The sequence below is a fragment of the Mauremys mutica genome, chromosome 1 (assembly GCF_020497125.1).
Source record: "Mauremys mutica isolate MM-2020 ecotype Southern chromosome 1, ASM2049712v1, whole genome shotgun sequence".
Taxonomy (NCBI): Eukaryota; Metazoa; Chordata; order Testudines; family Geoemydidae; genus Mauremys; species Mauremys mutica.
In genome coordinates, this window is record NC_059072.1 from 342,489,137 (window position 1) to 342,506,158 (window position 17,022).

At 47.4% G+C, this 17,022-nt stretch overlaps 2 protein-coding genes across 4 annotated transcripts in view; one reads left to right on the plus strand and one right to left on the minus strand.

Moving 5' to 3' along the window:
- Positions 1-9,488, plus strand: part of ME3 (malic enzyme 3) — a 202,734-nt gene extending 193,246 nt beyond the window's left edge. For both annotated transcript variants that reach the window (XM_045020317.1, XM_045020323.1), the window contains exons 12-14: positions 56-229; positions 1,272-1,370; positions 6,401-9,488. In XM_045020317.1, the coding sequence (XP_044876252.1) occupies positions 56-229; positions 1,272-1,370; positions 6,401-6,562 (435 nt within the window). In that variant the 3' untranslated portion in view covers positions 6,563-9,488. The remainder of the gene's footprint in view (positions 1-55; positions 230-1,271; positions 1,371-6,400) is intronic.
- CCDC81 (coiled-coil domain containing 81) overlaps positions 9,033-17,022 on the minus strand; it is a 31,037-nt gene continuing 23,047 nt past the window's right edge. For both annotated transcript variants that reach the window (XM_045020305.1, XM_045020310.1), the window contains 3 exons: positions 15,387-15,613; positions 14,589-14,714; positions 9,033-11,883 (listed from right to left, as the gene is read on the minus strand). In XM_045020305.1, the coding sequence (XP_044876240.1) occupies positions 11,742-11,883; positions 14,589-14,714; positions 15,387-15,613 (495 nt within the window). In that variant the 3' untranslated portion in view covers positions 9,033-11,741. The remainder of the gene's footprint in view (positions 11,884-14,588; positions 14,715-15,386; positions 15,614-17,022) is intronic.

Consider the following 17,022-nt stretch of genomic DNA (forward strand, 5'->3'; position numbering starts at 1 on the left):
CTCAATGGTAGACATTGCATCTCCAATATCTGTGTGTGTCTGTCTCTTTCAACAGGGCCGAGGCATATTTGCAAGTGGGAGTCCGTTCCCTAACGTAACCCTGGCCAGTGGACAGACCTTCTTCCCCGGCCAAGGAAATAATGCCTACGTGTTCCCTGGAGTGGCACTGGGAGTTATTGCCTGCGGGGTCCGGCATATCTCTGACGATATCTTCCTCACCACGGCAGAGGTTTCAAATCTATATTTAATTGATGCTTTTAAAAAATAAAAAAGCAGCTTCAATGAGACTTGTTGACCCCCCCAGGAGTCTAGTTAAGTCTTTGGCTAGGAACAGGCCCAGGGCAATGTGTATCATGTGAACTTCAACTCCTCAGCAAAAGGCTGCAGACTTTCCCAACACAGCAGGATGCTAGAGCTTCCATTGTGCCAACAGAAGTCCTCTGCATGAGCCAGTATTTGGTTCCCCTCTATGGAGGGAGCTGCGGGGGCAGGCTAGGGGACATGTCCCCTGGAGTCCTGGGTATTTTTTCTTACAGGCAAAAATAACAAATCCAAAATAAAACAAAAATCCCCTAAAGCCTTTGATCATATTTGAAACAGCTGAATTTATTCCATAGCCTTTCCCCTGCTGCAGGAGATGCCTGGCTCCCATCAGTGGAGGGAAAAGCAAGCAGCCAGGGTTCCCCGCCACGCCAGCACCTCTCACAAAGACATTTTTGCTACTTTGCATTTTCCTCAGCCTTTGTTGTAGGCTGTATTTTTAGAAAAATGTCTGTTCTCAGATGATAACATATAGCCAATGTGGCATGTTTGGGAGGCATGGCCAACTTTTTCTCAGAAATGGACTCACTTCTTTCAAAAATGGTAGCTAGTTGTACACAGGTTTTTTGCTGTAAGGGCTGCATTGTCAAGCAGGGAGAGGGATAGCACAGTGGTTTGACTGTTGCCCTGCTAAACCCAGGGTTGTGAATTCAATCCTTGAGGGGGCCATTTAGGGAAGTGGGGTAAAAATCTGTCCGGGGATTGGTCTTGCTTTGAACAGGGGGTTAGACTAGATGACTTTCTGAGGTCCCTTCCAACCTTGCTATTCTATGAAGCTCAGAATGAAATGTATGCAATTTTGGGTGAGTTTGCTTTTGATTACAAGGACTTCTCCCGGCTCTCGTAGCAACTGAAGTCTCAGCTACGCACTGCCTTGTTAAAGCCTTACGAGGGCGCATGCTGTACTTGATGGAGAACATCATCTATAACCTACCTTCTCTTCATTCTAGTCTATTGCTGAAGAGGTCACGGAGGAGCATCTTGCTGAAGGGAGACTCTATCCTCCCCTGAGTACCATCAGAGAGGTGTCCTTCAAAATTGCTGTTAAAGTAAGAATTCAAGTATTCTTGTGAAGTTTTTGTTTATATATAACCTCTCGTAACGTTGGCAAGGATTTTTCTCTTGTCCTCATCTTTCATGAGATTATGACTACCAGTATAACTGCACTGGCTATATTAGACCCAGAAACATGGGCGGTGGGTGACGCTTCCCCTTGGGGAGGCTAGCCCCCTGCCCCGCCTCTTCTGGCCAAAGCCCCGCCTCTTCCAGCCGTGGCCACACCTTCGCTCGCTGCTCTCAGCGCCCCCCCCCCCTTCTGCCCCATGACTTTCCACGGGATAGAGTAGATCAGGGGTAGGCAACCTATGGCACCGATGCCAAAGGCGGCATGCGAGCTGATTTTCAGCAGCACTCACACTGCCCGGGTCCTGGCCACCTGTCCGGGGGCTCTGCATTTTAATTTAGTTTTAAATGAAGCTTCTTAAACATTTTAAAAACCTTATTTACTTTACATACAACAATAGTTTAGTTCTGTATTATAGACTTATAGAAAGAGACCTTCTAAAAACATTAAAATTATTACTGGCACGCAAAACCTTAAATTAGATTGAATAAATGAAGACTCCGCACAGCACTTCTGAATGGTTGCCGATCCCTGGAGTAGATCATTCAGGTTTATCAGAGCTGATTCAGTGCCATGGGCCAATCACAATTCCAGGTAGCCCCACACTGTGTAACTCCCAGTTGGCTCCCAATGTGTCTGACATTAATTCCAAATTAGCCTCCGTCACACATCAGTGAAGCCTCCTTGTCCATTTCAAATTACTGACATTGTAAATACTGAATCAGGATGTTGAGGTGAAGAGTCTTAGTAATGGTAAGAAAATGAATCCCGTGTGGTTTAAAGCTCCATGCTCTGTTTCTTGTCCTAAGTTGTGTGGCTTTCTTGTGTGGTGTGAGCAAAGCAATAGTACTCACAAACTCCTGAGTTTCATCCCAGATTTTCTAGCGGTTCTTTCTGTATTTGGGGAAATGGTTGAGACCCAAATGTTAAAAGTGGCCCAGCTTCAGGTGCAGGGGCGGCTCTAGGCATTTTGCCGCCCCAAGCAGGGCAGGCAGGCCTGCCTGCCGCCCTTGCGGTGCCGGCAGAGCATCCCCCGCGGCTTGCCTCCCCAAGCACGCACTTGGCGTGCTGGGGCCTGGAGCTGCCCCTGTTCAGGTGCACGTAGCTAGATTTTCAGAGTTGTAGATCATCTCTAACTGCACTTAGTCAGTGGGAGCTTAGAGTGATCAACACCTTGGCAAATCAGGGCCAACGTTTGCAGACTTTGGGGGCCTGATCGAGTGATGCCTGAAGTAAGTTGGAATCTTTCCATTGATTTCAGTGAGCTTATGGTCAGACTTCGGGCATCTAAACTTGGGCACCTAAATAAGTGACCTGATTTGCAGAGGTGCTGAGCACCCAGGGCATGTTCCATCATCCTTAATAGGAGCTGCAAGTGTTCCATGAAGAGTCAAAGCCAGTGATTAAATATGGATTTAGGGGTAGATGTAGACACCCATGGTTGAATAACTTGGCCTTAGTGTCTATAGTATACCCAACTTAGAGACCACTTCTGAAAATTTACCTCATGCCTCAGTTTCACCTTTTCTGACTATGGAGATGTTAATACTTAGCTGCCCCCAGAGGTGTCTTGAGAATCTGGCAGTCTGTAAAGTGCTATATACACCTGATAAGTAATAGATTTTTGAAAATGAAGCAGGAAATACCACTCACTTTCCATGCAAAACATACAGCAGCACATCTTGCTTCACAGACTAGTGGTGCAGCCTCTAGCACAGAAGTCTTGGCTGATCTTGAACAGTTAGTCCTCTCTTCTGCATTTTAGTGCAACTCAGATAATGAAATCTCCCTCCTCCTGGGTAGGTATTCCAGGGTGCAACTCGCCACCATCCAGTGCACTGTCTTTTGGGAAGTTTTGGCAATGCATGAGGGGAAAGAAATGAGTCATACAGGGGTGACTGGGAGCAAGGGGACAACGTCCCAACATGCATCTTTCTCCCTCCTGTAATGTCATCCTTATCCCATAATTTCTGCCCAAAAACCCACGAACCTACGTGGCCCTCCTTGCTCTCCACCATCTCTGACAGAAGCATGGAACCCGCACAGTTCTGCACTATTGTCGTGAGTGTTCCAAGCACCAGACACACAATTCGCCGGTATTTGCAGAACCTCAGAAAGAACCAGATCAGCAGGGAACACAATGATTTCATGGAGGGCAGATTTCATGGGATATAGTGAAAACCAATGCAAGGTTGTTGGTGGCATTCACAGAGCAGCTGCAGACAGTGAAGCACCACTTCTGGGCCCAACAAACAAGCACTAACAGGTGGGATCACATCATAAGGTAGGTTTGGGATGACGAGCAGTCGCTGCAGAACTTTTCGATGTGCAAGGAGGGCCACATTCCTGGCTCTATGTGCCAAGCTTGCCACAGCCTTCCATCGCAGGGACACCAGAATGAGAGCTGCACTGAAGTGGAAAAACCAGTGGCAACTGCCCTGTGAAAACTTCCAATGTCCAATTGCCACCGATTAACAGGAAATCATTTTGGAGTTGGAAAATCCACGATGGGTGCCACTGTCATGCATTTATGTCCATTTTGGCGACACACATACAGCAACCTTGGCTCTCATAGGTCAGTGTATGTGAAGCTGTGGTTGGCCTTACTGACCCCCAGTGTGGAGTAGCAGCGGTAGGGATACAGCTCCTGATGCCACGTGGAATGTTGAAGGGGTTGTGTGTAGGGAGGTGCTCTAGTGGAGTTCTCCATAGACGGCAAAGGGAGTGGCTGTTGAATCTGTAGGTCCACAAGAGGCTGCAGCATCTGAGTTTGCTGCCAGAGAAGTCCCATTATGTCCTGGTGCATCTCCCGCTCCTTTCCGTGCTGGGATTCTTGGACCTATCTCCTGTCCATTCTTTCCATGTCCATACAGCCTGCAGTATTCACCCTTCAGGCCCTCTGTTCACGGTCTGATGCAGCACTGGCTTGCCGGATCTTGCTGAACATGTCACCCTAAGTCCTCTTCTTTCTCCTCCATATCTGGCTCAGGCATCCTGTGGGTATGGAGGGGAAACACCTCAAGCTACCCCTAACACACACCCACCCACACACACACACATACACAGGTTGTTAGAATAGTCACAACAGAAAGCAAAAATTAAGTTCAGAACTCCCTTCCCTTGTTTCCCTAAATTTTTACAAAGACATGCTTGTTGTCATTTCTGCTTTGTAGTGCTTATGCACGGCACCATTCACAGCACCAGCCATGTGAGCATGGCCTCCCCAGGGGCGAGAGAAATAAGAAGGGAATTGCTTGAAGGAATGAGTATAGGACAGTGCCACTGAATACTGGCACCAATTTCCACAGGCGGTGGTGAGCTTAGCTGATATCTCACTCCTGAGGGTAACAAATGCATGGACAGCCCAGCTGCTGTCGGTGTCCTGAAGTTGCCTGGGCCTGTATGCCGCTAGCCTGTTGACGGCAATGGTGCTTCCTGAAGTCATCACCAACTGGTGTGGGAAAATGTTCTGCTGGGGAGGAAGACCTAAGGCTGCCATCCCTAGAAACCTTCGGGAGAGGATTGCAGGGTACCAACATGAACGTTTCATTGAGATCTCTCAGGCGGATTCAAGGGGCATCCCTGTGTACATGAACAAACCTCTCCACAAACCCCCACTCCCCCGCCTAACTTACAGGGGAATGAAGAGCAGCTAACACCTGTCCTTGTTGTGCCACTACCTCTTCTAGGACGAGTAAACTAATGAAAAGTCAATAGCTGTGGCCTGTTACATTGGGGGACATCATGGTACTGGGAAATACATTTACACTCTTACCCAAAGAATCCTGTGGCACCTTATAGACTAACAGACGTTTTGCAGCATGAGCTTTCGTGGGTGAATACCCACTTCTTCAGATGCAAGTCTGTTAGTCTATAAGGTGCCACAGGATTCTTTGCTGCTTTTACAGAACCAGACTAACACGGCTACCCCTCTGATACTTGACACTCTTACCCAAGGTTCCTTCCCCTGCACTGGGCTCACTGATGGTCAGCTGCTGGCACTGACTTGACTGTGGTGGAGTCTCAAACAGGTCCTGGCTCGCAACATAGCTGGAATCCCGGTTGCATGTCCCCTAGTCTCCTTCACTCCTCCTCCTGGCTGTGCATGCCATGAGTCTTAGGCTCCTCAGAGGTATCCATGGGCTGCTGGTTGGGTTTTCACCAAATACGGCATGTAGCTCTTTGGAAAAGCAGCATGTCTGCGGCTGGGCGTTGGATCGATTGTTGGCCTCCCTGGCCTTCTGATAGGCCTGCCACATTTCCGTTGCTTTCTCGTGGCTCTGCTGCTGATCCGTCACACCCCTTCTCTTGAGTCCTCTGTGTAAGCTGCTCGTAGCTGTCCACATTTCTACGGCTTGTCCATAGCTATGCCTGCACAGGCTCTTCTCCCCACAGGCTCAGGAGAGCCAAGATCTCCCATCTACTTCAGGCCAGAGCGAGTCTGGAGCATGTAGCCCGCCTGGTCACCCAGGCAGTTTCACACAACAGTGGAGAGCTGCTAGGTGTGCTTGTTAAACTGGACAATCAGAAAATGGCATTTCAAAAATTTGCAGGGTTTTATGGTGGCGGGGGCAGGGGAGGGAGGGGCCTTCCAGTCTCTGTGACCTCTGGGCAGTGGAGTTCACAACTGTAACCACAGCACTCAGTGTCAGGCATTGTGGGATGACTGCTGGAGGACTGCTAGAGCCGATATAGATAATGTGGTGTCTACACTTGCACTGTGTCAACCTCAATACATCAACCCTGGCTCAACACCACTCGGGGAGATGGGGTTACCGTGTCTCCGTAAGGGGGCCCCATCGGTGTGAGACAAATTAAAGTATAGATACAGGCACAACTAGGTCAACGCAGGGTGGCTTACGTCAACCGAACTTCATAGTGTAGACCAAGTCTTGGGGAGAAATAGCATTAGGGATTGAGTTATTCATTATTGTTTTGGTTTTTTTTTCTTTGCAGGTTGTTGACTATGCCTACAAACATAATCTGGCTTCCTGGTACCCAGAACCAGAAGACAAGGAAGCCTTTGTCAAAGCCCTCATGTATAGCACTGACTATGAGTCATTTGCTATCGATAACTACAGGTGGCCACAAGCAGCCATGCACATTCAAGATGTATAATTTTTTTAAAACTCTGATCCTTAATATTCCCTGGTTGTTACCATCATTGCCAATCTTCAGGCTTGCAAAATTGTATTGTATCTGGAAACAAGCACTTTCTTACTTGCAGCTGCCTTTTTACTTTGTAAGTACCTGACTAGGGAAAAGGCCAGAGCCAACATGTGTGGTGACAGAGACATATATGTCTAAAGGCTTACCCCAAGAAGTCCTGCACTGCAGTTTCCACCTTCTTGCAAAGCACTCCTGTGACCTTGCATAAACAGTATTCTCATCTAAACAAATTGTCTCACTTCTGTATCAAAAGAATGAATTGTAAGGTAGCAAAGTACACAGGAAACATAGCTCCCAAGGAACTGGCTTGGGTCCTCTCCTCTACAAAGCGATGGTGGTAGAGGCCAAAACTGTCATTGACGTTTCATTTCTTTGATACACAGAGCGCAGCAGTGATTTTTTTAGTAATCAAAAAGAATTGCAATCAAAGGCACTGCGGCATCACTACTGTTTTGGTGCTCTAGTCTCCTTTCAGTGACACTAGCGGAAATCAGAAGTCGCTGCACTGGAGCCAATGGAGTTTGCTGTAAATTTAGGAAGACCTTTCAAAAATCTTCCACGTTGAGTGTCTAATATCCTGGGACCAACATGGCTACAACAACACTGCATATGTCCTTTAACAATCAGTTTAAATGTATTAGTGAGGAGTATCCTTTCCCTATTGATTCCTCTAAAAGGGAATAATATCAGCCCAACCTGAAGATGTTTTTAAAGAGATGATAATTTGAAGTTCCAAGTATGTCCTTTGCAGTGTTGTTGTAGCCATTTTGATCCAAGGATATTGGCACGCCAAGGTGCGTAAGATAATATCTTGTATTGGACCAACTTCTGTGGTGAAAGAGACAAACTTTTGAGCTACATAGAGCTCTTCTTCAGGTCTGGAAACGGTACTCAGAGTGTCACAGCTATATACAAGATGGGCATATGGTTGGTTTCATGGTGCATTTGTCCAGAAATTCTTCCTCATTTTTTGTCCTATGACTGAGAGGTGTTAATGGGGCCACTTCACCTTGAATGGTCTTTTAAAATATGTGTTAACTACTTACGTTAAACAATCTGTTCCACCATGTGTTTAGCTGTGACACTCTGCTGTCCCACACCTGAAGAACAGCTCTATGTAGCTCAAAAGCTTGTCTCTTTCACCAACAGACATTGGTCCAATAATATATTACTTCACCGCCCTTGTGTAAGTTTGTTCTGTTTATTTAAAGCCTTATTCTATTGGTTCACATCATCAAATGTCTGTAACCTATATAACTACAATCAAGATCCTACACTCCAAAGATTTAAGAGTATTTGATTTTCCTAACACATTCTCCTTACCTGGCTCCAATATGGCCAAGAAAGGTCTCAGGGAATAGTAATAGGGTTTTTTTTTTACTTAACATAAACCAGCACCCAAAGCATCATAACCAATAAATCAAGTTTATGTTTCTGCTGCTGGGTTAAATACAGGCTTTAACCATACAAGTCTTGCCTCATCAAATCTGACTGCCAATGCAAAGGGATGGACATCTGTTTATTTTCAGACTAGCCCACAAAAAAGGAAAACAGAATCTGATCTATTTTAAAATGTTATTAATTGATGCATAAACAAAAAGTCTTAGCTCATGGTTGGCTGAAAACGGACTCATCACATAATGAAATTCAGCATGACCGTATCAAAAGTCAGCAATGCTGACATGTGCAACGCTGATGAACCAGTTAGATCACATCTGATGCATCCCCATTGATATCACAGCAGTCAAATAGTTTCCTCTGAACTGCTACAACCAGTTCAGCAATGTAAATGTTTGTTTCCTGATTAGCTGAGACCTCTAACTTCTTTTCTCAATTAAATATCAGTTAAAATGAAAACTGGCAACATATCTGACATGTAAAGCCAAAACTGAGAGCTTTCTAGTTGCTTTAAGGTCCCAGTCACGCAAGGCTTTACGTACAGACTTAACTTTACACACTGAGTAGTCCCACTCGCATCAATGGGATCAATTACTCACGGTGGGTACAGTTAAGTGTGTGTGTAAGTCTTTGCAGGATCAGGGCCTAAGCCATTCGGACTGTCTGACTCTACATTGAGTCCGTTGACTTCACGTTTCAGCAAGCAGTGAGATTTACTGTGCTTCTCAGGGTTTAACCTTAGGTTCTCCTCAGTCAGTATTTGGTTCAATAAAAGCTTTACTTTCAGCTCCAGTGACGTAGAAATGGGCATGCACCAGAATCCGAGCTGATCACCCCCAAATTTTGGAGGAAAACATTCAGCGTCCCACCTGGACAGAGCGTGGAGGTTGTATCCGTCTCTAAACAAGAGTCGGTATCTGAACTGAAATCACTAATGATTTTTCTCCCTTACTTCGAGCTATTTGCATACCTTGCATGAATGCCTACAATCTGTGAGGAACATTCCAAACACCGCAGGTGGCATGCTCCCACCCCACTCTGCTCATGAGCTAACATAAACAAACATTTTGAATTCAGTCAGTGACTAAAGCAGCAGGAGAAGAAAGCACTCCCAAAACAACGCACACTTCCAGCCCAAAACACCTTCTGGAGTTTGTCATTGTCTGTATTCTCCCCTCCAGTCATCAGGTGCTATAATGACAGGTTAATCTCAATATTATTCTGCTTTTCCATGTACAGGTCCAATGGAACCCTTTCATTGTTACTTTGTCCATAAAACTGTGTTAAACTGCCTCAGTAATTCTTAGCATTACTTTATGAAGACCTCAGACAAGCTGAATGTGCTGGCCATTTTATTAGAGAGCATTAAACAGCTCCTGTAAGTGATTGTACATGCAGTGCTTTTGTAATGCCGTGACAGCTTTCTGTACTGTGTATGTTTCATTTGTATAATCAATTAAAGCTTACTTAAAAAGTGCAACACCATCCCTTCTTTTAAAAACCACGTATGCAAATGGTTTCTGAAGAGTATTTTAAATTCACTGCATGTGACGTACTAGACGTGTGTCAGTGAGAGCCAGGCATGCAGACTACACCTGAAAATGGAAGCCAATGTGGTGTTGCCTGCCCTCTTGGGCACCAATCCAGCAGAGCAGGTGAGGGTTCCCATTAATGTCAATGGGACTGCTCACGTGTTCAGTTTCTTTGCTTAGTCAGGACTGAACCTGTGCATTAGGGGCATTGTGCTGTTGGAGCACCCATCTTTCAGGCAGCAAGCCATGAGCCTCACAACATCTCACTGTAGAGAGAAATAAATTCCAAAACAGAACACGCCAGCCACTTCTCCACCTGTGGGGAGCATGAGAGAAACAGGTGACAGATGGGTAGTCACAGCGGTTAATGCACTACTGCATAGTGCTCAGTGATGAGCACGGGCTAAGAACCTGTCTAGAACAGAACAATTGTGACCATTATGTATCCCATGGCACCTTAAGGCTGTTAGTCCTGCAGCCCTGCCCACCTACATGCCTCACTGCAGCTTCAACTGGATAGGGTACTCTTCAGTGCTTGTCCCAGCCTGCTATGCAGCACTGCTATTCACTGTCCAAGAGCCCCTGCAGTCCCAAAGGAGGCCTGCGTTGGGTCTCTCTTATTTACCTCACCAGGCTGTTGACGGCCTTAGCTAACTGATTGCACAGATTGCTAAAGTGAGTTAGTTGAGGTAGGGACAGTGTCTTCTCTAAGCATTTCTGCGGCATCTAGTACAATGAGGACTTGTGTAGGACTGCTGGGAACTAGTGCAGTATAACTATTCAACAATAATACAGTTCCCGTGTACAGAAACAATCTCTGTCCCTGCTCATGTTCGGGGACCGTCTGTTCAGACAGCAGAACGGTGTAGCTGTTCTACTGGGGGGAGGGCCTACAGCTGTCAGTAACAGACCAGTTATTGCCCCCTATCAAAGGTGAGTTTTGGGAAGGGGAAGAGGATCTAGAAGTAAGGCCCCCAATGCTATAGCCCTTGCAAAACGCCTGATGAGCTCAACGAGCTTTGCAGGAATACTGCAGGATCAGGCTTTAAATCTCAAGGGCTTTAGCAATAGTGAGAGAGAGCACTGCTGCTCTCTGGAGTGCGAGTCAGGGCAGGCGTCTGACTGTTTGGACAATTTGTATTCTCTTGGGTTCTGTAGCAAATTGGCAGTATTGGTTGATCTCTTGCCTAATTAGCACATTTCTCTCCTTGCCTCCATGGCTGTGATCCAGCTCTTGGCTAGTCTCCACTAAAGTATCTCAGCCTTTAAACACGTCCAATTCCAATTCAGCAGTTCCAGCTGGACAAGTGCCTGAAGAGCAGAGGACTCAGTTGCAGCGCTTGCATTCAAAATGAAGCTTAAGGGCTTAGGATTTTCCAAAAAGCCTGCTTGAGCTAGTATTTCAGCGGAGCGCCCACAGGGCTCCTCACACCCAAGCACCACACTGTAGCACATCGAAGGGGTGAAGGAGTTCATCTGGAAATACTTATTCCACTTAGTACCCCCACTATTTGTGGGACAGCAGGCAGGATCTGTAACAGAACTTCCTTTCCGAATGCCTCTTGCCATCAGACTCCACAACAGAGATTAATGTTTACCGGCATCAACGGTCAATGATTAGGTGAATTGAATGGCTTGAAGAGTGACAGCCCTGGTGAGTGAAGTTGTGGACAGCCAAATAGAGGATGCCATGGACAGTGGCAGTGCAAGCTGCCTTACCTTCAAGGCCTGCCCTCGGACCAGGAAGTCAGATTAGGTCAGTCTCCATGCTGATTCAGTTCTTCATCTTTGCTGTGATTGCTAAGAAGGGTGTTAAATAGTGGTAGCTGTCCCCTAGATACTGGACCAAGAACACCAATTCCTTTCCTACAGGGCACTAAATGGTGATCAGAGGAGTAGCAATTGCTGATCACTCAATGACAACTTGACAGGGTAACAATCTCCTACACCCCATGCTGTCTTCTTTCTGCCCCTCCAGATCTTACCATCAGTTCAGCTAACCTACAGATCTGGTACCAAAGCAAGGAAATTACTCCTTTGGAATTTTGTTTAATTCAACATAATTCTCATAAAAACCTAAGTCCGAAAGCAACAATCTTTAGAGCAATTTTCACTGAGCTCTGAGACATAGCTCACCACATTCGGAAGGGGGGGGGGAAATCCCCACGAAGAAAACAAAAATAGGGTGAAAACTTGCTTCAAACCATTAACCGGGATCCTGGAACGTATCTAGACTCTGACCACACATGGGATTCCCCGCAGTTGGTCGTGCGCCTCTTACACTGGAAACAGCGTCGATATCTCTCGCACTGATCAAGTAGCATGAGCTTGTCCCCGGCACTAAAGGTAAAGAGAAATGTGTTAAATGTTATTGACTAAGGGAAAACAGAGAAATTCAGCCTCATCCCCACTGCAGTCAATGGGAATTATACCTGCTAATGTCAGAGTTATACCTGACTCTGTGGCTGGGTCACGGATCACACAGAGCCCTCCTATACAATACAGTTGGAGAGTAAAGTTTGCAGCTATCCATATAGAGGCTGAGAAAGGCAGGATCTGGGCCCTTCAATGGAAGTAAGCCAGTGTAGAAAGCATCAGTGCAGTACACAGCTGACTGCTGCCAGTCTGGTTGCTTGGGAGGTGGCATGAGAGAAAGGCCAGACTAAGCTGGACTTTGGAGCCCACCTGTTGGTAAATCTAGAGAGCCCTTTAGACGCAATCCACCTCTGGCTTATATTACCAATGTATAGGGTGCTCAAGAGGTGCCCCTCTGTGAGTGAGCAGTGGCTGATCAGCTGTTCTGATACAAGGTTCCCAATGCACAAGGCAGAGCAGAGCCCACCCACAAGAGGTGGACGCAGGAGACCTACTAACTCAAAGGCACCTCTAAGGCCATTTATACATCATCTATGGCAAATAACAAAACACCTAATGTACTTAGTTTGTGTTGGTCTTTTTCAAATGAAGATTGCTGGCTCCCGTCAGCGAGTCCTTAAAACAGACCTGGTAAACAAAGGGATCTCTCTATGCACTAGCCACGCAGCAGGAGGTATCACCCTCTCTGTATTGCATTAGAAGGCTAGCAGTGTCCAGCCATGTCAGAGAGCTGACTGGCTGTGTGATGCTAAGTGCTTTATAACTTGGCATTAAGACATTCCACCTGGGCTGTGGTAATGGCGCACTAAACCACAATCTGAAGTGCCTAGATATTCCTGCTATTAGGCTCTTTACACTATTATTCATTTTTCAGAAATCTTTTTAAATCCACCTTGTTTGGCATTTTATGCAGTGAAGAGTCCCACCTCTGGAAAACCAGAGTAGACAGGTGAGAAGATAGGAAGGGAACCTATGTATATCAAAGTGCCTAGGTATCCCACTAGGATTTTAACCTTAAGCAGGCTTGGACAGATGTTACTGAAGGATTAACCTGAAGACAAGAGGTTTAACACAGGTAACATTGAGGGCATAAGCTGACAACATGTATTTTAGGCCTGTGGTTCTCAAGCAGAGGTATGCATACCCCTGGGGGTACACAGAGGTCTTCCACGGGATACATCAACTCATCTAGATATTTGCCTAGTTTTACAATAGACTACATAAAAAGCACTGGCAAAGTCAGTACTAACTAAAATTTCATACAGACAATTCTTGTTATACTGCTCTATATACGATACTCTGAAATGCAAGTACAATATTTATATTCCAATTGATTTATTTTACAATTCTATAATGAGAAAGTCAGCAATTTTTCATTAATGGTATGCCGTGACACTTTTGTATTTTTATGTCAGATTTTGTAGCAAGTAGTTTTTAAGTGAGGTGTAACTTGGGGGGTAAGACAAATCAGACTCCTGAAAGGAGTACAGTAGTCTGGAAAGGTTGAGAACCACTGTTTTAGGCCATAATTTGACCTGCAGAGCCTTGGTGATAATACACAGGATGGAAAAGTCCCAGCTTGATTGTCAGAGCCCTCAGTGAGTTTCCAGGGCTGCCCGTTTGAAATAACATCTTTTTACTTGAGCAAGTGTGATCCAGAAATCAGTGAGAAACAGTGTATATGGAGCCACTTGAATTGCACTTTAAAACTCGATTCTTTTGGCTAGCCTTCCACTAACTGTCATCTCCTGCTTTCTTGCCATCCACCCAAACAGAAGACAGACAGTATAGAATGTCAGGACAAATCCGCAATAAAAATCCTGGAAGTGAAAAATGCCAATCCCGTGATTCTGTTCAAGCTGAGTATACATGCAAACGTTTTCTTGCCCAAAGTCCGATTGGCAGTGACTTTGGGTGGGGGGTGGGGAGTTTCGCCTTCCTCTGCAGTGTGGGGCACAAGTCACTTGCCAGGATTAACTGGGTATATTTCACTTAATCAAGTCCCTGCCATTGCGGGGGCCTAGGGCCCTTGTGCACCTTGGCCCCTCCTGTTCTCTGCCTAAGGCCACATAACAGTTTAGTCTCCTGTGGGCTGTGATACTTTGGTCTGATTTTGGTTGCTGGGTTTAGTGTGCAGGTGCAGGGTGGTGTTACATAAAAACACAGGAACGGCCATACTGGGTCAGACCAAAGGTCCTTCTACCCAGTATCCTGTCTTCCGACAGTGGCCAATGCCAGGTGCCCCAGAGGGAATGAACAGAACAGGTTAATCATCAAGTTCTCTCTCCTGTCGCCCAGGCCCAGCTGCTGGTGTTGGTGGCCTGTGATAAACAGGAGGTTTAATGAACCCCCTCTGGCCTTAAACTCTATGACTAGGTGCCTATTTGTATCTCTAGGCACCTGAGTACCTTTAGAAATCTGGTCCTTACATCCATTAGCTTGGAGATCATGGTGGACTCAAACTTCTTACATGGTCCAGCTACTACAGTGGGAGAAAGGCCTGTACTGCATTAATATGGTTTTGCTTCTAACCCATTCTAGCATGAAGCAGTACTGAGATCAGTTAGGGGGTTGCCACTTCCCCGTGCACTGAAGGCAAAGCACTGCAGCAGGTATGGCTGGCGAAAGGATGGGCAAGGGGAAATCCCCTCAGCGTTTGGGAATCTTACCGCTCAAATAGCTTCTCTTCAACTTCCTTCAGCCTTTTCATTCCTGCGCTTTTTTGCCAGTCGTCCTGCATTGCTAAATTCATCTGGAATATTTTCTCAAACTGCGCTCCCCTGTCTGCAATCCACCTGAAACATTATTTAAAAAGTCTCTCCTATGATTCATGGATGAATCTACCTCCCACTCCCCTACTTTGTCAGTTTGTCCCTGGGTTTCTTTAACCACAGCTCCAGCGTGGTGGGCTGTCTAACATGACTCCCTCTCCCTGCCAGCCACAGAGCTGCTGGAGGCTGTGACAAAGTTAATGACTTTCACGTGGACTGAGAGCACTAACTGAGCCAGAAACCCTGTGGTGCTTAGAAACCCCACACAGCCTTGGGCAGATCTGGCTGCTCTTGGCAGAGCCTATGAAGGCCACCAGCTCAGCTGAGAAGATTAACTACAAATTCAGGCGCTTGTCTGAAATGTTCAGCCAGAAATGGGCCCAATCCACAAAGTTCAGCTCTGTTAATCCCAGCAGAAGTTAATCCCAGCAGAAGGCTCCAAGTCTCTCCACTTAGACCTGATCCAGCAAAGCACTTAAGCACAGGCTTAATTTTAAGCATGTGAATAGTTCCCACTGAAGACAGTAGGACTACACATATGCTTATCTTTAAGCCTGTGCCTAAATGCTTTGCTAGACGTGGGCCTTAAAGAGGAGAAAATGCACCTCAGAGCCCTGTGCGGCAATTTCATTATTGCTGTTGAGTTCTCTCAAGGCTTCATTTGAAATGGTGTACTGGATTGAGCTGCAGGCTTACTCTCTCTTGGCTCTCTGCAGCATATCAGCTTCTCTCCTCTGCTCCACCAGCTGATTGAGGATAGCTGTCCTCTTCCGCTCGGCTGAGGCGTGCAGCTGGTGCTTGTAGAACTCCTGCGCTCGCTTCCTTTTTTCTGCAAGCTTCTCATTGGTCATATCACTCTTCCCAAAGATGAGATCTGCTGAGTCAGGCTCACAGACCGGCAACTGTATCGGCTTCAACTTTATCTGTATTAGGTTGATATGAAGATTTTACCATGATGGAACTAACCTCATGCATGGCTCTGAAAACTTTGAATGACAGAAGCTAGGGATGGGAAAAGACCTATTAAATCAGCTAATCCACTTTCTCAATTCTGGATTTAAATGCCACACCCAGTGAGGATTCTACCACTTCCCTTGATTATTTTATAGTTCAGTGTCAGGAAGCATTTTTTATTGATATTCAAGTCCATATTTTTCCTTATTAAATATCACCTTATAGAGGAGACAGCATGATGTAGTACAGGGGTCGGCAACCTATGGCACGCGTGCCAAAGATGTCACGCGAGCCAATTTTTAATGGCATGCTGGGGCCTGCCGGGACTCCAGTATGCCATTAAAAATCCTGCCTGGCGCGGCAAGCCGCCAGCCCCTCTCCTGCCTTCTCCCCCTTCCCCTGGAGCCCTGCCACCGTGCGCGCAGCGCTCTGGGGGACGGGGCTGCGCACTCCCACAGAGCAGCGTTTGGCTCCATGGGGAGGGAAAGATGCTCCCCGCTCATCCAGAGCCTTGCCGCCGCGCGCGCAGCGCTCTGAGTGGCAGGGTGGGGCTGCGCACGCGGCGGTAAGGCTCCGGATGAGCAGGGAGCCTCATGGTAAGAGGTCCGGGGCTGGAAGGGGTTGGATAAGGGGTGGGGGCAGTCAGGGGACAGGGAGCAGGGTGGGTTGGATGGGGGCTGGGATCCCGGGAGGGTGGTTAGGGGCGGGGGTCTCTGGAGGGGGCAGTCAGGGAGCAGGGGGGGTTGGATGGGGCATGGGAGTCCCAGGGTCTGTTAGGGTGAGGGGGGTGGATAGGGGTCAGGGCAGTCAAGGGACAGGGAGCAAGGAGGGTCCTGGGGGGGCAGTTAGGGTGGAGGGGGTCTCTGGAGGGGGTGGTCAGGGGACAAGGAGCTGTGGGGGGTTGGATGAATCAGGAGTTCTGGGAGGGGCTGTCAGGAGGTAGGGGTGTGGAGAGGAGTTGGGGCAGGCAGGGAGCGGCGGGGGTTGTATGGGTCCAGAGTTCTGGGGGTCCTGTCTGGGGGTGGGGAGCGGTTGGATGGGGCATGGGAGTCCAGGGGGTTCTGTCTGGGTGCAGGGGTGTGGATAAGGGTTGGGGCAGTCAGGGGACAGGTAGGGTCCTAGGGGGGCAGTTAGGGGACACGGGGCAGGGAGGCTTAGATAGGGGTGGGGTCCCAGGAGGGGGTAGTTGGGACAAGGAGCAGGGGGGGTTGGGGGTTTTGGGGGGGAGCAGTCACCCAGTCCTCTGCCCTGAGCCCTGACCCCTCCCCACACACACAGCCCTCTGCCCTGAGCCCTGCACCCCCACACACACCCCAGGCCCCTGCCCTGAGCCCTGTACCACCCAGCCCTCTGTTGACTCCTTCACCCCCCCCCATGA